Source organism: Rattus norvegicus, chromosome 4, assembly GCF_036323735.1.
Source record: "Rattus norvegicus strain BN/NHsdMcwi chromosome 4, GRCr8, whole genome shotgun sequence".
Classification (NCBI taxonomy): Eukaryota; Metazoa; Chordata; class Mammalia; order Rodentia; family Muridae; genus Rattus; species Rattus norvegicus.
Genome location: NC_086022.1, coordinates 164561385 through 164584795, shown reverse-complemented (window position 1 = coordinate 164584795; position 23411 = coordinate 164561385). Strand labels below are relative to the sequence as shown.

Below are 23411 nucleotides of genomic sequence, written 5' to 3'. Positions count from 1 at the left end.
TTGAGATTTTTTTTAATGTTATTCATATAACAATTGTGCTTATTTAAAAATACAAAACAGTTATGAAGACAGAACGTCAAAAATAAAATAAACAACTGTACACCCAATTTCCACACATTCAGAGTAGGACCTGGCACACAGTGCCAAACATGGCAGACCATCTGCTATGAGCTATGAGGGAACCAGATTCCCAACTCAGCTCTCTATATAATAACATACTACCTTGGAGCACGTGCAAGCACATTAAAGCCTGGCCATCTGTGTCTTGGGGGCTAAAGGAGACCCAGAAAGAACTGGAGAGAGTGGCCCTTGCATTGAGTTGATTTTAGGATTTCCCATATTATAAAGAACTAGGAGTGGTAGTGTCCAGGGCTGAGGAGACTCTCCAGAGAGACTTACAAGAAGAAAGCGAAGGGGATTTTAAGGAACTCTGCATTTTCAGAGAATTCTTTGCAATAAGTATGGCTGAGGCACAGAGCTGAGCGGTGGCTATGCAGTGCGGGTCTGGAGCGCTAAGAAAGGTCTCTTGGGCTCCCTGGAGCGTTTTAGGTCTGTTCTAAATGAGAGTAATGAAGAAAAGAAAAATACAGGGAGAGAAATGACTTGAGTTAGAAGCATCTCTAGGCTATCCTGATGATGGACTGAAGGAGAATCCACAGACCTGGATGAGTCAATGTCCTGTTTTATCTCTAGTCCAGGAACTTCCTCAACTGAGGAAGAAAACTAAGAAGGAAGAGTAGATGGTGATGGGAAGTTGAGGGGAAGGAGCTTCATGGATTGCTTCAGGTCGTTAGTGAGCAGATAGGTAATTTGAGTCCAAGGTTGACTGAATACTCAGATATGCTGTAGGTGCTGCTATCAAGGGTTGCATAGAAGGTGCTGTCATGGCCTGCAGGAAGAATCATAAGGTGACAAATTCAGCATGAGTCCAAGGGTCTGGGAGGTGAGACGCATTTGGAGCTGTCTAAAGACACATATATTTGAAGAATCTGTGTTAAAGGTTAGAATTTTTGGCTAAATATAGATGTAGTAAGAATCTGGGATCAGGGTAAGAATTTTGGGCTGGATACCAATGTATTAACCATACGTGAATACAGGATAAATGAATAAACCATTTAAATAATATGCATAAAAATTTACATGAGTGAATAAGATCACTGAGGGAGGATATATAAAGCCAGAAACATACAATTAAAATCAGCTGACAAGGACACAATCCAGGGAATACCAGTCCTAGCCTGGAGGACATGATGGCCCAATCAGAGGCTTCCAGAAAGGCACAGCAGAGAACATGGAAGCGGGACTTGGGTATTAAGAAGCATCTGGAACACTGGGAGAGTAAACTCAAAATAATGGGAAACATGAGTTGAAGGCAAGAGTGGAATGCTAAAAATAGCTTACGGCAGAATATGGAAGAGGAGGCTAAACACAGCTTATTATTTCAAGAATACAGAGAAAAATAGAAGTTTATTTATCATCATCATCATCATCATCATCATCATCATCATCATCATGCATTAAAGCTGAAACTCCCTGCATACCCAGAATTCTCCTCAGCTCAAAACTCTTCCTATCTCAGTCTCCTAAGAGTCAGGTCAAGCTATTGGTTATTTTATAGCAATGTCTCAAAAAGGAGCCAATGATGACATGAAGCTATTTATGACTTTTATCATCTCGTTTCTTTATCTAAAGTCTTTGTAGAAAATATAATGTGTTATCCTTGAAGTGCCACAAGATTGGGTGAGGACATTTTAAATCGATTTTTTTTTAATACTGGAGAGAGTCTAATCACACTTTAAATTAAAAAGAAGCCCAGGACAACGTCAAGACTAGGGCAATGATGTCGCAGAAGGAACAAGATTCCTGCTGCACTGCAAATGCTATCCTACCAAAAGGATACGAAAAGTACACCTTCATTAGTAATTACTTGAAACACATAATCAAAAGTCAATTCAATTTCCATTTTGTCCTGCTCTAATTAATGCAATGCTGTTTCGTTTTTCTCCCAGCTTTTTAATTTCATTTCTACACATCTGTCATTGCAGCAATAAGGTACAAGTCACATTCCCACGGTCTCATAAATCTTTCAGGCATACTCACTAAATATTAAACACCATGGTGGGCACTGGGGAGATGCTATTTTTTGAGGCATTAGAAAGCACAGAATAATCTAAACCAACAGTTTGCTTTGTGCATCCCAAGAGAAGGTGTCAATTGTCACAGCTCTACAAGAATTTGCTGGAAAAGCTACATGAAGCACTGGGTGACTTTTTTGCTCTGTGGACGACAGTGTGGCGAGGACATCAGAAAAGAACAATTAGCCTGGTACATAGTGCCAGAGATAGAGTGCATTATGAGGCAAAGTCAAGTCAAATAAGAGTTTGGAAGGGGGAAGCGAGATGGCGATTTGGGTTAGGATTTAGATCGCTATAAACTGGCTCTGAGAATCACAACAGAACTCATCACGAAGGGTCATGGGGGACTATTCAGCTGGAGCTGGGACGTCTTCGTAGGAAGAAATGGAATGCACGAAGTACAGGGCTAGACATGATGAATGCATCCTGGCTCTGCTGCAAGTGTTCTAGCTTTTAAGACCCCTTGCCTTCTGGGGCTATCCTCAGAGCCCTTATTTAGTGATGTCTACTTTATTTCTGACGTGCTTTTGGTTTGGGGGAGTGTAGATTTTTCTTCTGGTGCCTGATGAAGAATAACTAATCAAGTATGACAATACTCTTCTTCCGCCAAGTTTCCTGTAACAACAAAAGGGTTTGTATTCAAAACTTGACTCCATCACTCCAGCATTTCATAGCGTAGCAGTATTTAGAGGACACAGGAAGATGGTGTTCTCTTCTATATATATCTCAGCATTCCTGGAGATGTTTACATCATTCTTTGGCCTATCTACACCCCCTTCTAAGCATGCCCCAGGAGACAGCATAGGGATTCTCTTTTAAAACCCCTAAACTACATGAAAGCCAGGCCAAAATTAGGCACCTCCAAAACAGCTTATTTTTGTGGGAAAATTAGGTGGAGGTGGTCCCTCGAGAGATAGTTCAGCATTGTTGGGAGCATTTGAGGCAAAATTAGAAATTGTTAGACTCACAACAAGAAAAGCATCTAGAGGGGAAAATAACCATCCAGGAAAAAGGGAAATTGTCAAGTTCTATGCCATTCTGTCATGAAAGCTTGGTTGCAGAAGCAAAGGCAGGGAGAACAGCAGGAACTAAGGGAGAATTAACTTTGAGGGCTGCAAGGGCATAACACAAGGATTCTGTGAGGAGAGCATTAGAACAACAACAACATATTTGAGAAAACAAGAAAAGAGCGGGTACAGTCTGGCTAATGAAAAGAATGTTCAGGGACTTTCCTACTGGAAGTCATTAAATCAGGTTGGGGTCATAATGAGGTTGTTATCGTTGATGAAAAGTGCTTTGAAATTTCTTCTAAATAGAGTGTGAGCTGTCTATGGAGACGATTGTTAAGAAACATGAGTCACATTTTAAAATGTAAAATAAAATGCACGCACATGACTCCTCTCTGAATTTTGACATATTTTCCTTACTCCGTGTAAGTTCAGGAGCATAGGCACCATATTTCTTATGACAAGCTAACTTTCCTGCTTCACTGTGGCAATAGCAGCTAGCTCCTAACATTGTGCCTAGAATATATAATACAGAGGATCTCTTCTGAAGAAAGTGGGGACTTTCCTACTTTGATTTTATTAAAAGTAGATTTTTCTCACACGATATTTCTGATTACGATTTCCCAACCCCCAGCTCTGCTGAGATCCTCTGACCCTTCTGTCCCATCCAGATCTATACCTTCTCTGTCTTTAATTAGAAAACAAGCTGGAATCTAAATAATAATGATAAATAAAATAAGAAAAAACCAAAAATCAAACAGATTGGAATAGGACAATAAGAAAAGCAGCCAAACAAAAAAGCAGAAGGATCATGTAATACACACACACACCCACAGACACACAGACACACAGACACACACACAGTAACACAGACACACACACACACACCCACAGACACACAGACACACAGACACACACACACACACACACCCACAGACACACAGACACACAGACACACACACAGACACACAGACACACAGACACACACACACAGACACACACAAACACACACACACCCACAGACACACAGACACACAGACACACACACACACACAGACACACACACACACACAGACACACACACACAGACACACACAAACACACACACACCCACAGACACACAGACACACAGACACACACACACACAGACACACACACACACAGACACACACAAACACACACACACCCACAGACACACAGACACACAGACACACACACCCACAGACACACAGACACACACAAACACACCCACACCCACAGACACACAGACACACAGACACACACAAACACACCCACACCCACAGACACACACACACACAGACACACACACACACAGACACACACAAACACACACACACCCACAGACACACAGACACACAGACACACACACCCACAGACACACAGACACACAGACACACACAAACACACCCACACCCACAGACACACAGACACACAGACACACACAAACACACACACAGACACACACACACACACACACACACACACACACAGGAAAGCACAGAACTGGAGAAGCTGTAATCCACATGCAAAGGACTTGTAAGCTAAATAATAATAACAGTAAAATTAAAATTAATAAAATTAATGCCCTGACTAAAACTTATGAGACAAAGAAACCCCAAAGTTGCTATTGAGTTCGTTTTGTGTTTGTTATTTACTGCTGGGCATGGGGCCTGCTATTAAGAGTGGTTTGTTGCCTCAACGAGATTCCACTGGGGAAAATTAATTTTTCATTTGCAAGTGGTTGTCAACTGGAGGCAGCTTCCATGTTATGGATAGGGGCTTGTATTCGCTTTCTATCTCGGTGCTGAAATCCCAGCTGACGCAGACCTATGCAGGGCCTGTGCCCGTTGCCACAGTCTATGAGTTGATACATGCACCGTTTCAACTGTGTTTAGAAATCCATGTTTTTCAGTGGTCTCCATCCCCTCAGGCATTTACATTCTCTCTCACTCCGCTGCTCTTCTGGAAGAGTCCCTGACCCCGAGAGGGAGGATTTGATGTAGGCATCCCATTTATGACTGAGACTCCTAAGGTTTCACTCTCTGCACATTGGCTGTGGGTTTCTGTTCCCATCTGTTACAGGACGGAATGTCTCTGATGATGACTGAGCAAGGCACACATCACACATCTAACAGAAGTCATTAAGAGTCATTTTATTGTTATGTCCCTTTAGCAGAACTGTCGTATTTAGTTTTCCCTTAGATTTATGGTCAATCTAGTCTCAGGTTCTGAGCCATCCGAGCATTGTTGGGTGTGGGTTCCATTTCATGAAGTGAACCTTAAATCTAATTAGATATTAAATCTAATTAGATATTGTGGTAATTACTACCACAACTTCTCGCCATTATTGCTTTAGTAAATCTTGAATGAAGGCCATCACTGCAGATCAGAGGGTTTATAGCTGGACAATTGGTCCTTATCTTTCTTCTTTGGTAGAGTGTAGAGTACATTTCAGCTCTGCAAACACTAATTAGTAATGATGAAGGCTTTAAATAGGCAGCAGCCCCAAATCGTATGTTCAATGAGTTGTATGGGCATTGTCTTCAGTGATAGGGCCTTACTATCAGTTTGAGAAGAGAAACTGATAATGTTGGCAGTAGCCTGGGTTATTTGAAGTACCCACAGGGTGAATAACTCTATTAGATGCGACCCATCCCTGGTACTGGAAGCTTCATTTGATGACTAGAGATATCTAGTTGGAGCCCCATCTCCTCGTTTATTTGGAGACTTTATATGTGCATATTTATAAGAAGCTTCTACTGTATTTGGTTTTCATGTGGCCCATCAAATGGCCTTAGTTTTAGTTTTCTGTTACAGTAGTCTCTTCTCCTTCCCCTCTTCTCAGTCTATCCCCTTTAATCCTTCTGAATCAGTCCCCCAGACTTGTTCATCAATAACTATTCTATTTCCCCTCCCTAGAGAGACTCATTCTCCTGATCCAGTCCCTTAGCCTACATTTAACTTCTATGGTTAGATAGATTGTAGCTTGCTTATCTAAAACTTAACAGCTAACATCTACCTACAGTTAAATATATACCATATTTTTTTTTCTAGGTCTGGGTTACCCAATTAGGATATTTTTAGTTATATCCATTTATTTGCAAATATTATTCTTTCTTTAAAAAAAACTGATCAACATTCTATATTCCATTGTGTAAGTGTGCCACATTTTCTTTATCCATTTACCCATCAACAGACATATAGGTTATTTTCAATTTTTGGATATTATGGATGAAGCAGCAATGAACATAGTTGAGCAAGTGTCTCTGTGGTAGGATGAAGCATCTTTTATGTGTATGCTCAAGAGTAGTGTAGCTGGATCTTAAGGTAGGTCTATTCCCAACTTCCTGAGGAACTGCCATACTGAGTTTACAAAGGCTGTTCATGTTTGCCCTCCTGCCAGCAGTGGGTGAATGTTCCCTTTACCCTACATTCTTGCCGGCATGAACTATTATTTGCTTTATTAATCTTGGACATTCCTACTGTTTATGAAGAGATCTCAAGATAGTTTCGACTTGTACTTCCCTAATAACTAAAGCTATTGAGTATTCCTTTGAGTGTTTCTCAGCCATTTGTGTATCTTCTTTTGAGAATTTTACATTTAGCTCTGTACCCCATTTTTAAATTGAAGTATCTGTTTTCTTAATGACTGGGTTTTGAGTACTTTATATTATTTGAATATTATCCCTCTATTGAATGTGTAGTTGGTAAAATGATAGTATTATTTGCCACGCAGAAGCTTTTCAATTTCATGAGGTCCTGATTATTAATTGTTCATCTTATTAATTGTGATAAAGGTGTTCTATTCAGAAAGTCTTTTCTTGTGACAATGAGCTCAAGATTATTCCCTAATTTATCTTCTATCAGATTGAGTGTATCTGGCCTTTTGTTGAGGTCTTTGATCCACTTGGAGTGAAGTTGATTTTTGTGCAGAGTGATAAGCATGGATCTATTTGGATTCTTCTATATGCCACAGTCCAATTTGATTAGCATCAGTTGTTGAAGGTGCTGTCTCTTTTTTTCACTGTGTATTCCTGGCTTTATCATAAAAAAATCAGGTGTTCATGGATGTGTCAGTTTATGTCTGTATTCTTGACTAAATTCCATTGATTAATGTGTTTGTTTTATGCCAAAATCATATCACTTTTACTCCTACAGCTCTGTACTACAGCTTGAGAGCTCTCCTGGGCTTTTTGTATTTCCATATGTAGCTTAAAATTGTCCTTCAAATTCTGTGAAGAATTTTGTTGGAATTCTGATAGGGATTTCATTAAAACTGTAATTGCTTTTGCTAAAATTGTCACTTTTACTATAATAATCTTACTGGTCATTGGAGAGCTTTCTATCTTCTGATATCTTACTCAAGTTTTTTCTACAATGTTTTAAAGTTTTTATTTTACAAGGATTTTTTTTGGGGGGGGCTAGAGTTACCACAATATGTTTTATATTTTTTGAGTCTACTGTGAAAGTTACTCTTTCCCTGATTTCTTTTTCAGTCTGTCTTTCTTTTGTATACAGGAAAGCTACTAGGTTTATGTATCAATTTTATATCTTGCTCCATTGATAAAAGTGTTTGTCAGCGGTAAAAGTTTGCTGGTTGTAGTTTTATGGTCACTTACGTATACTATCATACTATCTGCATAAAGACGCACAGGCCTTTTCCCTTTTTATTGGTGTTCTATTGATCTTTTGCATTTGTCTTAGTGCAGTACTGTGTCAAATTGATATGGAGAGTGGACAACTTTGTCTTGTTTTTTGTTTTAGTGGAAATGCTATGGATTTTTCTCTCTATTTGGGTAGATATTGGCTGTGGACTTGCTATAAATTGCCTCTATTATTTTGAGGTTTATTTCTTTTATGCCTCCCCTAGTCTTTCCATGACTATTATCATGAAGGGCTGTTGAATGTCATCAGAGGCCTTTCTGCATCTAATGCAATGATATTGTGGGTTTTCTTTCATATGGTGGATTACATTTATTGATTTATGTATATTGAACCATCCCTGTGCCTCTGGAATGAAGTCTACTTCATCATGGTGGATGATCTTTTTAATGTGTTCTTAGATTCCATTTGTAAGTATTTTACTGATAACTTTTGTAGCTATGCTCATTGGGTAATTGGTCTGTAATTCTCATTCTTTGTTGAGTCTGTATGGGGTTTATATGTCAGAGCAACTATGGCTTTATAAAAAGAATTTGACAGTGTTCCTTCTGTTTCTATTTTGTAGAATAATTAAGAAATATTGGAGTGAAATCTCCTTTGAAAGTTGGTAAAATTCCATGCTTTCTGGCTCTGGCCTTTTTATGGTGAATGCTCCTATTTCACTAGAAGTTATAGGTCTGTAGGTCTGTTCTCATTGCTTATCTGGTCTTTATTTTACATTGGTGCAGAACATTGTCCATTTCTTTTGGATTTTCTAATGGAATGAAGTACACATTGTTAAAGTATGTCTCTGTAATTCTCTGGATCCCCTTGGTATCTTTTGTTATGCCCTCATTTTGTTTCTAATTTTGTTACTTGTCTTTTCATCCATAGAGTTCAGTTAATTTAGGTAAGGGTTCGTCATTCTTATTGGTTTTCTCAAGGAAGTAACTCTTTGTTTCATTGAATTTTAAAATCTTTTTTCATTTCTATATTATTAATTTCATCCTGTGTTTAATTATTTCTTGTCATCTACTCCTTTGGGGTGTTTTTCCTTGTTTTTGTTCTAGAGCTTTCAGGCATGTTACTAACTTACTGATATGAGATTTCTCCAAGTTTTTTTTAATGTGGGCATTTAGTACTATTGCTTGCCTCTTAGAACCACCCTCATATTTCCCATAAGTTTGCATATGTTGTATTTTCATTTTCATTCAATTCTAAAGTGCTTTTAATTTCTGTGTTGATATATTTTTCATTCAGTAGTGAGTTGTTCAGTTTCCATTAGTTTGTAAGGTTTTTAATGTTTCTGTTGTTATTTATATCTAGCTTTAATCTATGGTGCTCTGATAGGATGCAGAGTGTTGTTTCAATTTTCTTCTCTCTTTGAGCCTTGCTTTGGGCCCCAATATGTGGTCAATTTTGGAGAAAGTTCCATGAGCTACAGAAAAGAAGCTATTCTTTTGTGTTTAGGTGAAAAGTTCAGAGATATCTGTTAGATCCATTTTGTTTATTACACTATTTAGTACCAGCATTTCTCTATTTAGTTTTGTCTGGATGACCTGTCTATTGGTGAGAGTGAGTTCTCCTACTATCAATGTATAAAGATCAATGTGTAGGGGCCAAGGAAGGAAAGACTTTGTTGATGGTCTGCTACTGAACCAGGGATAAGATTGGTGGTGGGAATTGGAGTACAGAGGAGAGAGTGAAGATGGTCTGCCTAATTCCCTAAAACCCTTGTGGGCTTCCAGTGATTTGGAAGTGAAGTTTTATGCTTGTTCTTTCTGGTTCAGAACCTAACTTGCCTTCTCAATTAAATGGAATACAGAGAGAAGAAGGTACAGGTTCTACTCTCCTTTTATTCTGTCACAAACTCCAGATATTATCTGCACTGAGAACAACTCAACTCTGTCGGTTGGCTTTGGTCATAACCCAAATAGATGATCTCACCAGGAGATGGGTCTCCTCCTGACACAGTCTAATGAGATAGGTCAAACCATGGAAACAAAGTCAAGAAGAAGATACTGTCTGTATTGTTTCATTCTATGTTTTATTTTATTATTTGACTGGTGTGAAGCTTGATTTTATTTTACACTCATCTCTGAGAAATTGACAGTCATATTCCTTTATAATTTAGTTTGGAGAAGACATAAATCTAGTAAATGAATATGTAACACTTTTAGAAATTACGACTTTCATGCAGGAGACTCCAAAAAGAAGCAGTAAAACCATCATTTCTGATGATAAACATATTTGTTTTCCTAAAGACACATACGTGGAGCTCAGTGGGCAGAGTCTATTTTACAAAAGTAAGAACAAATGAATTGATGATGTAAGAAGTTGCTGGTTGGTAAGGTTTGAGATTCTTGGGGTTTTGGTTTGGCTTTTTGTTTGTGTCAACACTGGTTGGTCTCTATCTCTCTAATGCAGTTAGAAATGACCTTGAGCTTCTGATCGCTACCTTTACCTATGCTACTGGGGTTATAGGTGCTTCATGCCTAGCTTCATATCAGGCAAATGTAACAATTTTCCCAGTAGTCATTTTTGTTGTTGGTAGTTTTTTGGATTACAGAGAGAGAGAGAGAGAGAGAGAGAGAGAGAGAGAGAGAGAGAGAGAGAGAGAGAGAGAGACTCACAATGCAAACCTGACTCGGCCTGAAACTTTCTATGTAGACCAGTCTGGCCTTTAACCCATAGAGAACTTCCTGCTTCTGCTTTCTCACTGCTGAGACTAAAGGTGTGTACACTTGACCTCCACAGTCAGAATCTTGACAAGCATAAGATTCTAAACACAGCCATTTAAATGCCGTGGTAAAAACTAATGTGGGCCCTGAGAATAGGACAGAAATGTCAGGGCTTGTTAATGGACTAGATGTACAAAGTGAGGTTAAGAGGGTTTTGTGTCCAAGTCTCTAAAGACAGAGGGAAAAGTCCTGCCTGCCTTAATTTTGCATCTAAAAGGTTCTCCAACCTCTGTACCTAATGGCAACTGACTTTAATCCAAGGGAAAGAAAAGGCTACTACCCATATTTTCTCTTTGTTTCCTGCAGAGAATGGGACACCCTCTTCAGTTTGGCGCCCAGTGGCCCTGACCCTGCTGACCTTGTGTTTGGTGTTGCTCGTTGGCCTGGCAGCCCTGGGCCTTGTGTGTAAGTCTGTGCTCTACCCTGGGGAAGGTTCTTGCTATGAGTTTCTTAAAACCTTAGTTCTCGAGTCCCTTCATCTTTCTAAAGGCAACTGTTTAATTGACTAGGAGTTGATGTAGTGAAATAAAGTGAGCATTTTCCTGTTAAAGGAAAATGTTCTTTTTGAGATAAGTATTGTATCTGTTTATATGTTGGGGTGTAAATAAGTACTTTAGAGAGCACCAGCAGTGTAGGAGAATGTGGCTTCTATACACATCCAATTTCTACACAAGGAACATAAAAGTGCTCAATCACGATTGTCCAAACGACTGGCAAATAATAGTTATTTAAGGGGGGGGAGTATGAAAATCAAGCTAGGAAGATTGCATGTGTTATACCGTTACATTTCAAAGCTGCAAAGGTAAATTTCTTGATGGGCTCTGGCAAATTGGCTTCATTTGCTAAGAACATACAGCCCCTTCCTGAACTGCTGAAGGTGACTCGGAGCAAAAGCCACACAGTAAAGTAGATCAGGGCGGCAAGGGGATTCTGCTAAAGTCAAAGTTAAATCTATGAACTTCACTTTAAAAGTTAAAAAGAAATTCTGTTAGCTCTCTTTACTCCCGAACTTACATAGTCTTGATAGAGCACTGTCTAGGAACCACCTTCTTTCCTTAGGAATGTAAAGTAAGTAGCTCCCATGTCTTATGACACATTTCTTGAGATTTAGAAAACTGAGGTTCATGCCTGTGTTGGAATGTTTTTAGTTGAGTGACATCAAAGCAGTGACTTGTCCTCATGGAGCCTATCTGCTAACCCACAAATATATAAAAATGAGATCGGAACATTTTAATAATCAGAGAAACAATAGTATGTGTCATCTTTCCAATATTCAGCAGAGTAGATACTCAATAGATGGGTAGGTTTATCGTTTTATACTGGTTTTAGACACAAAAACTATTTTTTGACAAGGAAAACCAATTAGGATTGAGTTCTTAACTTCCAACGTTATGAACCACTATTATGGCTTCACATTTCCCTACAGGGGTGGACATGCAGATTTGCCTAGGAGGGAGCGATTAACTATGCCATTGCATGTGGCAATGTGAGCTCTCCGTACTAAGCTGTTAAACTATATGCTTTATTGTCTCCTCCATGTGTGGCAAATAGAAACAGGCATATGAGCTGTCCGGTCTGACTCTGTCACATGACTTAGTTTTTCAGTTCTACCAGCTCTCCAATACCCAGCAGGACAGCATCACTGAAAAGGATGAAAGGCTGGGGAACATGTCCCGACAACTACAGTCCCTCCAGACCCAGAACAGAAAACTCACTGAAACTCTGCAGCAGGTAGCCGTAAAACTGTGTCGTGAACTTTACAACAAAAGTGGAGGTAAGCATGTCCCTGTCACTCTGGCCTCTAGAAATTGTTCGATCTAAACCAGAATTTCCTATCTGGGTAACGAGAATCATGTATATTTTACAAGTACTTTTCCTGCCATTTCAATAAACAGTTTGTGCTGCATAATCATGATCCGACATTAAGTTATAATTGCTTATATGCATTTTTGTCATGGTGTAGGAAGGGATTCTTCAAAGGTGAGCATTTAAAACATAGTAGTCCATTTAGAGTAATCAAAATAGCACCATAAGCAACTAAATACTGAGATAGGCCTCAGTTACGTTGGCACATTCTAGCCCAGCACAATGAAAATGTTGGGAAAGTTATAACTACAATTTTTTTTAACGAGGAAAACATTTCGTTAATGATAGCATGGGTTCAGCTCTGTGTAATGCTTAAAGGGAAGCCAGTCAGAAAAAAACAGTTTTTTTTTTGGATCCCACATATGCTGTGATCCATAAATTTCTATCCAGAAAAGGCCTCAGGTTTTTTAAATACAATTTAAATAAGGACTGCAAGTCCTACTTAGGCAGCTAGCAGATTTACATAGGAAAGATCCCCAGATTCATTTCTCTTTTTTTAATAGTCACATTTTTTATTAGATATATTTCTTTACTTACATTTCAAACGTTATTCCCTTTCATGGTTTCCTGTCCATAAGCCCCCCATTCCCTCCCCCTCCCCCATACAAGTATTCTTCCCATCCATCCCCCTTACTGCCACCCCATATTCCCCTGCACTGAGTGTTCAACCTTGGCAGGACCAAGGGCTTTCCCTTCCACTGGTGCCCCAACAAGGCTATTCTCTGCTACATATGCAGTTGGAGCCCTGAATCAGTCCATGTATAGTCTTTTGGTAGTAGTTTATCCATAGGAGGGGATATGGAAGAAGCAAAGTTTAGAGCAGTGACTCAAGGAACGGCCATTCAGAGCCTGCCCCACATGTGACACATATATAAATACAGCCACCAAAACTAGATAAGATTGATGAAGCTAAAAAGTGCATGCTGATGAAAGGGACCAGATATAGATCTCTCCCGAGAGACACATCCAGAGCATGTCCAATATAGAGGTCTATGCTAGCAGCAAACCACTGAACTGAGAACAGGACCCCCTCGGGGGAATTAGAGGAAGTATTGAAAGAGTTGAAGGAGCTTGCAACCCCATAGGAACAACAATGCCAACCAACCAGAGCTTCCAGGGACTAAACTACAATTTTCAAGCTTTTAGATGCATGTAGGAATTATTTCAAAGTTCAGAGAAGCTTGAAATAAATTACAGTTGTTTTAGTTCACCATGGCTTATTTCTCAAAAATATGAATCTTACAAAAGACCAAGGGTAATGAAAATGACAATAGTGGGCAAACCAAAACTATCACCGGTGATAACTGTGACCATCACTTCAGTGTCCCCTCAACCTGACACCATCTCACTATTCCCCTCTTGAAAGCTACATCATAGGACACTACATTCACATCAGCCCTCTCTTCTGCCCTCTCTACCACACAAACATGGGAAAAACCTACAGTTTGCAGTCCTTACTGGTTTCTCTTTTGGAAACTCTACCACAGTTTCATCATCATGCCTCCCCACACCACTTCCCCATTAGCAGATGATTGAGTGAGTAAACAGTGTCTCAAGGCACAGTTCGGTAAGTGATTGCTTTCCACATGACTAGTGACCTCATTTACCTTAGTTCTCTCTTTTCTTGTTTTTCTGACAAGCCAATGAACTTTTTTTTCCTCTGTAGGATTCTAAATCATCAAAGAGATAATCCAGTTTTTTCATCTAGGTAGCTCGAAAACCAACAAAAGGCAAATGAAAAAGTCTATGCAAATAAACTATACATAATTTAAATATAAAGTGATACTTAAATGTTAGGAACTAGGAATGAATGATCTAATCTGTGAGGAGTTCAATATGCAAGAAAGTCTGTGTCACAAATTAAAATAATACTCCCATAATCTACTGAAAAAAAACTAATAAAAAATGACCATGTATTTTTGGATGATGCAGTTTTCCTACATCTTAAAACTACATGATCTGCCTTAGAGCATTGCCTTGCTGAACATTTTTGCTTCATTGATCATGTTGTAGCTATTGTCACATGAAGCTTCCTACATAGAGAGACTCGTTGTAGGAAGAGCTCATAGGGAATAGCCACGTTCAGCTTGGGAACATTATGGCCAATGTTTCATTAGCTCTACGTGTCAGGAGCAAAATATCTGAAAGCAGTACATTTTCATGACACACTTTCATCTAGCTGACCAAAAGTATATATTTCCCCTGAAACACATACACATTTATATGTATATATGGGTGTGCTGTGTCCTGAGGAAATTTTGTTTCTATCATGAGTCACTTAATCCCTGACTCAAAACAGAAGGTAAACAGAAGGCATGATCTATGGCTCAATATGTAGCATAGAGTAAACAGGGTTCAGATCTCTACTCCCTCCAGAATAAAATAGTTATTCAGACATGGATATGATTAAATCACACACACACACACACACACACACACACACACACACACACACAGAGAGAGAGAGAGAGAGAGAGAGAGAGAGAGAGAGAGAGAGAGAGAGAGAGAGAGAGAACACTTAGATGCAGGCCTCTGACTCTCAGAGGCCAAAGTCCAGACACCCATACCATGATACTCATGATACTACTACTCATCCATGTAAAAAGCACCTACATATTCTATCTTACTCTCAACTTTTTGCTCTTACTTATTTGGCTTGTACGTACCCACTCTCTCCCAACACACACATGGGTACAACATCCACAACAAACAGCGTGGGTACAAGGGATCTACACCTGAGCATACTTAACAAGCAACTTGAAAAGGGGAAAGATTCATGATGGCAGGGAAGGCCACCGTGTGACAGCTTCCATCGTGCCATCCTTGAAGCAGAGAAAAGGGTATACACAAAAAAGTGCTAAGTACAACGCAGCCCTAAGAACATGCCCCAGAGACTGACTTCTCACTTAGCCATTATTTTCATCACCTCCCACTAAAGCCATCATATTCAGAAACAATCAAGAAATCAGTCCATCAATGATATTCAAATCCATCTGGATCCAATCATGTCCCCAAAGCTCACCAGCTCAAAATTATGTCCCTGATGCTTATGAACCCATGGGAAGAATTTCATGTTCAAATCACAGCATAGTCATATGAATCCCCTCATGAAAGGATATTTTGTCCACTTTCTGCATGGCATAGACAAGGAAGTTTTGGTCATTCATCACCAGATCTAACACGTCATGTAAGTACTATCTGTTTTAATGTTCACTGAATGTTCGACTTCGATTATAGATCATTCCCAGTGTGCAGTGGGTAGTACAGATGCTCACTCAACTATCTAAGAGATATGTTACTTCTTGGAATATTCAGCACTCTTTATTTCCAAAAGAGGAAACATCAGATCCCTGCAGAGATAACTAACCAATGTGTTGTGTGGTGGTTTTTTTCTTTTTTTCCTCTTCCAAGGACATAGATGCAGTCCTTGCCCAGAAAAATGGAAGTGGCATGGGAACAAATGTTATCAGTTCTACAAAGAAAGTAAAACCTGGCAAAGCTGTGAATACTTCTGCCTGGCTGACAATGCCACCATGCTGAAGATAAGCACTCAGGAAGAGCTGGTAAGTTCCCAAGCCTCAGCATTTGAAGAAGTCGCCCCTCAAAAAGAAAGAAAAATACAGGGCAAGAAAATTGTAAGGAACCAAGGTTCCGAACCATAGATTTCCATATTAGCTCACAACAAAGGCCAAGTCTCACTTCTACTGATACAAGTGATGCCTGAAGTGGATATAAGCTGTGTTCTCCCTTAAATATTTACTGTCCCATCAGTCAGTGGGCATGTAAAAAGTGTCCTAATTTAACAGTTTGGGATGAGGTGGAAAGAAACAATATTGGTGCAATCTCTGTTTTAAATGTATAAAAGCTTTGAATTGAAAAATAGTCAAATAATTGTAATAAATCGCAAATATACATACATATGTATGTATGAATTTTATGTGTATTGTGTGTGTGTGTGTGTGTGTGTGTGTGTGTGTGTGTGTGTGTGTGTGTGTGCATGTATCACCTTCCAGAAGACTGGCCTATATAAGAATAAAGCTCCAAATTGACACTTCTGTCTACGGGACTCATTGACCAACAGCTGAAAAAGAGGTGACACAGACCTGACACTGGGGGTTTTTCAGTGATGGGGCTGAGTGCAAGTTGGGCAACCCACCACTAAGCTATATTCTAAGACTTTTTGATACTTGGCTTTTTGTTCGATAGCCTATGGTGTCTAGAAGGCATTGCCCCATTATAGGGTGACTCCATTTAAACATATATATGTGCATGTATATATTTTTGTAAGATTATAGTGTAGGAATGTACAGCATTTTCAGAGTCTTTAGTATTTGTCATCTATCCCATACTCCCTCCTCAACCCTGCCCTCCCATCTGCACCCCATCTGCACCCCATCTGCACCCCATCTGCACCCCATCTGCACCCCATCTGCACCCCATCTGCACCCCATCTGCACCCCATCTCTCCCTTCCTGTTCCATTTCTTGCCTTCATACCACCTGCATTCTATTCCCTTTCTCCTGAAATCTCCTTATGGCCTCTTACTACTTTCTTGCCATCTAGGAATATCCAATTTAAACACTCATATATAAAGACTCAAAGATAGCAGCCAAATAAGAAAGAAGGTATACACTGCTTTTTTGTACAGCTGCATATGGAAAAAGAGTTTCCACATGTAGTATATGGCTATATGTGTACTTGTGTAGGTAAGAAACATACAGACACACAGACACAGACACAGACACACACACACACACACACATATGTACATTTTTTCTTGTGCCTAATGTGAGATTCATGTTATCCTTTTAAATCTTCTTTTTTTTCTTTACTTCATAATTGTGTTCTTATTCATAGTGTCTTTTCCTGATACCTATAGGAATTATGTCTCCATTTTTCCATTGTTTGGAATAATTTTACTTTTTTGTAAATCCTCCCACTTTTTTGTTTTCTTTTAATTCACTAAACAAGAGTAATAGTAATAACCTTTAATGTATAATTAAATTAAATTGCTTTTGGAATACAGGGATTGAACATAAAGCTCAAGACAAGTAGGGCGAGCACTCTACTAACTGAGCCATATCTCAGGCTACACATTATTTTTACCTCTGTCCCGCTGTCTCTCTGTTTCTGTCTCTGTCTCTCCCTCATCTGTATATTGAGACAGGGCCTTGCTATGTAGTTCTGGCTATTGTGAAGTAGGCTATGTAGAACAGGCTACCGGAAAATTCGTGAGAATTACCTGTCTCTGCTTCCTGAATTCTGAGATCAATGGCATGCACACTACATTCAGTTCCTTTCATATTTTATATCAATTTTGAATTTAATCTTATGCCATAAGAATAATGGGTCAGGCATAAACTGGTTGATACAATGCTTGTTCTATGATCCAATATTTATTAAGACAAAGTATGTTATACTTATGTGTTCCATACTTTCTGGACAAATTTCTAAAGGACTTCTTGGCAGGTGTCTTTCCCTCTTAAGTCTCCTGGTGTGTGTGTGTGTGTGTGTGTGTGTGTGTGTGTGTGTGTGTGTGTGTGTGTCCTCTTAGATTTCCATGTTATTCTCCTAGAAGTTCTACTGCTCCCACATGTCCCTCTGCTCCTGATTGAAGCATCTCAAAGCTAAAGTTGTTCTTGTATGCCTTTCACAGGATTTTGCCATGCCCCAGAGCTACTCTGAGTTTTTCTACTCTTATTGGACAGGGCTCTCCCGCAATGGCAGTGGCAAAGCCTGGCTGTGGACAGATGGGACACCTTACTCCTTTGAACTGTAAGCCTTCAGAATAGTCTGTAGGAGAGGTATTTGATGTAGACAGATTAGCTGTGCCATTTGGCAGTAATTATAGAGCATCTATCTGGTTTGCTATTGGAGAGCGCACTCACAGGAGGATGCCTAGAGGTGCTTGTACTGAAATGGCTTAGAAAAGTGGTGGGAGAGAGAAACATGGGGTTCTCAAATAATCAGCAGGTGCTTACTTTTTGTTGTTGTTTTTAAGCAGGTGGTTTCTTAACTGATTTCAGCAGTGTGTATCTATGAGCCTTTTTCTAGGAGGCGAAGGAATAAAAAGAGAGAGAAAAGAGAGGGAATATCTCTTTTAGACTAATAATTAAGTACAAACCTAAGAGACTCATATGTAATAGAGGTTATCCAATTTGTCAATAACCAGGGGTAGGCTATGGCCTCCAATGTGTATTGGCTCTCCAAACTGTATAATGTAAATGTAAAAATTATTATAGCAACTTTCAGATAGGGTGGGCATGAATGTAATCTCTGTATGAAAGTTTATTGCATTTAAAGGTCTGTTTGAGCAGATTCCATTTTCTGTTTACAATAAATCAGGACGTAGTAAAGAAACCATTTGTATTTTTAGTTAAGTAAACTGAATGTTGGAAAAGGTAGATGACTATACATTGGCAATAAAATCAGAGTTCGTGTTTGCTTTAAGAACAATTTTTATTGTTTTGAATAGTCGCTTGCTTCTAAGAATGAGATGGAGACTGAGAAGCTAAAAATAGAATTCATTGGCCGCCATCTCCTCAGCAAAACCACACTGGGGACATAGATTAGGATACTTTTGTTGTTGTTTCTTAATAATCCATTTCAGAAATAAACTCTGATTCAATTACATTATTTTTCTTTTCTTTCTTAAGGTTTGAGATTATAATAGATCCCACCAACCTAAGAAGCAGGGACTGCATGACCATCTTCAATGGAAAGGCTTACTCTAAGGACTGCAAAGAGCTGAGGAGGTGTGCCTGTGAGAGGGTGGCAGGAAGAGTGGTCCCCGAGGAGCTCCAGTAGGGGACATGAAGCACTGGATAAAAGGGGCCAACAGGTCAGCTTCAACCACCAGCAAAAGGATTGTCAAGGGAGGGCAACGTGAAGGAGATTCAAAGCTTTGGGAAACAGAGAGGCAGCTGCTGGGCCTGGTATATGAGAGGTTCTCCTGGTTCCAGCTCAGCATTATCCAGGCCTGGGCTTTACTTCTTGCCCACATTTTCCAAGCACAAAAAGTCTTACTTGTGAACCACCTAGCCCCAGGAAGCCATAGAGTTGTCCTTTTCGATTTACAGAAGATTTTCAGCTTTTTCCCTTCTCAGGGTCTGTTATTAGCCTCTGCTTCATGTCTCTCTTATTCTTGGAAAAGTGAGAAATATAAGAAAATAGAAGGGTTGATACAAAGAGCACAAACTGGGTGTGCTGGTATCCACACAAGTATTGGTCACAGCACTTGGAAGGAGGAGAAAGACATGAGAAGTTCAAGGCCAGCCTCAGATACATAGTTGAAGGCCATCCTAGGCTACATGATACATCTTCTCAAGTAACAGGGAAATAAAGGAACAAAAGAACAAGAGAGAAAAAAAGAAGAATTAAAACAGAAATGTGAAAAAGCAAAGTGAAAAGAGAGAACAGAAGAAAAAGACTTGGCGTCCTTTATCCTAACAGACAGTCCAAGAAAAGCTAGCAGAAGTCCCCACCCCTGTGCTGCTCTACACACAGACAATTTTGTGTGTGTGCGTCCAGTTCACACTTGGCCTTTTCGAGGCTTTCAAAAGTGACTTCACCTGTTGCATCCGTGTCCAGCTTTCCAGCTGATACAGTTCACACTATGTCAATCACCACTCCATCAAATGTGTCTTTCCCTAAACCCGTCTCCGAGGAAAGAGACAACTCTGATCTAAATTAGAATTAATATCCCTGTACTCCCAAAGAGACAAAGCCTAGAAAACACGATAACAAAACAAACAAACAACAAATATCAAATAACAACAAAATCTAAAACAGTCTCTGTATATGCACGGATAATAGTTCGATTTCTTCTGCCATCATGTTTGAACAACGTTTATACCTTTCAGGTACTGAATGTTTAATAATAATATGTGTAAATAATGTGAAACGGGTGAGGTTCTAGAGTGGGTTTGTGATTTGGGAGGGGAGTATCAACAAAGGAATCCTTTTCATAATATGGAAACAATCACTTCTTGACTGCTTGTGCATTGACAATTGGTAGGGCCACTCTAAAGATATTGTTTATGACATTACTTAAGTATAAGAAAGTTTTCAAAGCATATTGTCTTCAAGAGGATGACCTTACAATATTCCTAAAGTGAAATGTTTGAGGCAAAATCAGGACAATGAGCTTGGTATGTTGACTAACGGAGTTGGGGGAGAGGCACAATTTCTCAACAGGCGTGGGATGAGAAAGAGAAGCTGTGACATCTGCACAGCCAGACTCTTGACTAGACATAAGTTTCTCTGGGTGGTGACATTCAAAGCCACAACAGGGTCTTTGTTCATAGCACCATGCCAAGTGGTTTCATTGCTGTAACATTCAGGGGTTGGAAGTACCAACAATAGATTTTTCACACTCTAAATTTTCAATAATAAAAGTTGGGAAACATCTATTTCATGATGAAATTACAATTAAATTAGCTCTTTGTTATGAAAAACAATTCCATATTTATTTTCATAAGACTTAATTTTATTACTGTCATTTATCTAGACATTACTGGGAGGCTACTTGAGTTTTCTTTTAGATTTCCGTCATGTTTGCTAGGGTAGGACTTCAATATTGAATTATATGCAGGTTTCCTGGGTCAAGCAAACAGAATATTTTTAAAACCGTATATTGGCGGTTTTAAAATGGAGGATTTGGGTCCTTCTTGTTTTGGTTTGTTTATTGAGCCAATCACCCCATGTCATGTAGCTTACTAAAATGTGGGAATATTTATAGTCTCCCTATGAGATTACTTAAAATTAGGTGTGAAGTTAGTCTCATGATGTAGGTTGCAATATAAAATGTTTTGGAAATTAAGAAAATATTCTAAATGTTTTAGTGATTCTTTAACTATAGGGGAACCCAAAGGCAGCATCTGTATTCATTAAAGAGAAAAAGTATTCTCAAATATTTTCCGTAATTAACAAAATAATGCCTGTTGCTTCTGTTTGGTTAAATTGTCTAATACAGTATTTCAAAATATGGAATAAAGATCAAGTCCATCACTAGGCAATTGTTATGTAAACCTACTTCAGAAGGAACCAGTAGTCAGCAAGAGAAAGCCAGTTACTTTTTGTACTTGTAAAAGAGGGTCATGGTTCTCATTTATGCTTTGACTCCTGGCATTCTAGGCTCTGGGAGGGTGACATGTGTCTCTCTACCATTAGCTATCTAAAGGGTGAAAAGCATTCCCATTTGCAATCTGAGACCTCAGCAAACTGCCATTTCAGGTGGAAAAAGAGAAAAATAGTATTTATTTGATATATTTTCTTTCCTTGAGACTATCCTTCGCCATTATCCATAACTCCCCTTCCTGTATCCAAACCCCACACTATTGATAACACCATAGGCAAGCATTTCAAAAAATGAGAACAGGGGATATGGTCCAATATTGCCTCCAGAACACTTAAAAACATAAGAAGTGATTGTAAAATGAATTTTAGAGAAGGCTTTCTGTTAATAAAAGATGGAAAGTACATGAACTGGCTCTCCCAGGACGAGAAGAACGTGAAGACGTTTTAATAGTCTCTGCTGTGTAGGTAATTGAGATGAAAAACTGCAGGAAGAGTCAAACAGAGAACATGGCCTTTCCCAGAGAATGAGCTCCCTCGGGTACACAATGAGCTATTTCTTTTCCTGAGGATATTGAGCACTCTCAGGACTTATCAGCAGGAAGCAGGTCAGGAGCCCAGTGACAGCAGGAAGTTTGAGGAGGGCAAGAGGCAGCTTTTACGTGGGGAATACAAATAGATTACAAACATGGCACAATGGTTGAGTGGTCGTCCTGTGACCAGCCTTAATGTTTGGGAGTCAAGTGCCTTTTTTTTTGAAAGATACAAAATAATATAAAACAAAATAAAAATGCCACGTGACTTAAGATAGACAAAATCCACTCTATGAATAGATCTTTAGAGTCTAACGCCAATCGTATCATTCTATCAATATTATTATTTCAGTATTTTATTGTTGTGTTTAGTGTGCAGTACTGTGTATCTGTTTTCAAGTGTAGAGGAATTTTATTATTTTTCTCTTTTTAAAAAGTTCACTTAGTGAGATGGATTAAAAGCACCTAATTCATCATTGGTAGGATTAGGACATTACACTGATCCTCTTGTGGCTAATTACTGGACAGGTATCCTGGATCACTGGCAACCTGCAGTGAGACCTCTCCCAACTGCTCCGTCTGTGTAAGTGCAGCATGGCTGCCTGGGACACTGTAGGCAATTGTGTTAGCTGCACTGTGCATACATCTCTGGCTGGTAAACGCAGCACCCTATATACAGGGTGGATAACATCAGCTGCAGGATGTTTGCGTTCGGTTCCCTTGTACTTTTTTTTTTCTCGAAGAATTGTCCGTGCTTCCCATCCTCTCTCTAAACATAGCTGGATGACAAGCCTTTGAAGAAGCTCAGAGACAAACAGTCTTCAACGTTAAAAATCACCATTGTTCCTCCGTTTTCCAGATTGGTATATTTAGCTACCAGCTGCCAGCTGTGCAAACCAAACAGCCTACAACTTTCACAGTCTGTGGACTCTTTACTCTCCCAGGATCAGCAGAAAGCTAAAGAAATTTCTTCTCCTTTTTCTGAGAGAGAGAGAGAGAGAGAGAGAGAGAGAGAGAGAGAGAGAGAGAGAGCATGTGTGTATGTGTGTGCATGTATGTATTGCTTCCACCTTTTAAACACCTCATCAAGGTAAATAAACAAAACCAAGACAAAGACATGATCATCTCATTGCGACAAGACCATAGCCACTGAGAAATGACCTTCAAGTCAAAGGAAACTTAGTTTCCTTAAATAATTTCTGCTGCTTCTTTGGTTAATTAGGTATCATCATCATCTTCATCATCATTGTCTTCGTCATTATCATCATCTTTCTCTTCTTCATCATCATTACTATTCTTATTTATCTAAGTTATGCCTTTTTAATGTGAAGGGAATGATAAAAATGTACTTCTCAGCTTCTTTTTCTCAAAATAAAAGATTAAATACAATCA

The 23411-nt window shown here is 39.2% G+C and overlaps 1 protein-coding gene across 4 annotated transcripts in view; it reads left to right on the top strand.

Annotated features, from left to right (window-relative positions):
- Nucleotides 1-23411, top strand: part of Clec1a (C-type lectin domain family 1, member A) — a 27209-nt gene extending 3798 nt beyond the window's left edge. For 2 of the 4 annotated variants that reach the window (XM_039108218.2, XM_039108217.2), the window contains exons 3-7: nt 10852-10950; nt 12143-12319; nt 15823-15974; nt 18068-18186; nt 19068-23411. In XM_039108218.2, coding sequence (XP_038964146.1) covers nt 10852-10950; nt 12143-12319; nt 15823-15974; nt 18068-18186; nt 19068-19218 — 698 coding nt within the window. In that variant the 3' untranslated portion in view covers nt 19219-23411. The remainder of the gene's footprint in view (nt 1-10851; nt 10951-12142; nt 12320-15822; nt 15975-18067; nt 18187-19067) is intronic. The other 2 variants (XM_039108220.2, NM_001109253.1) reach the window with 2 other exon arrangements.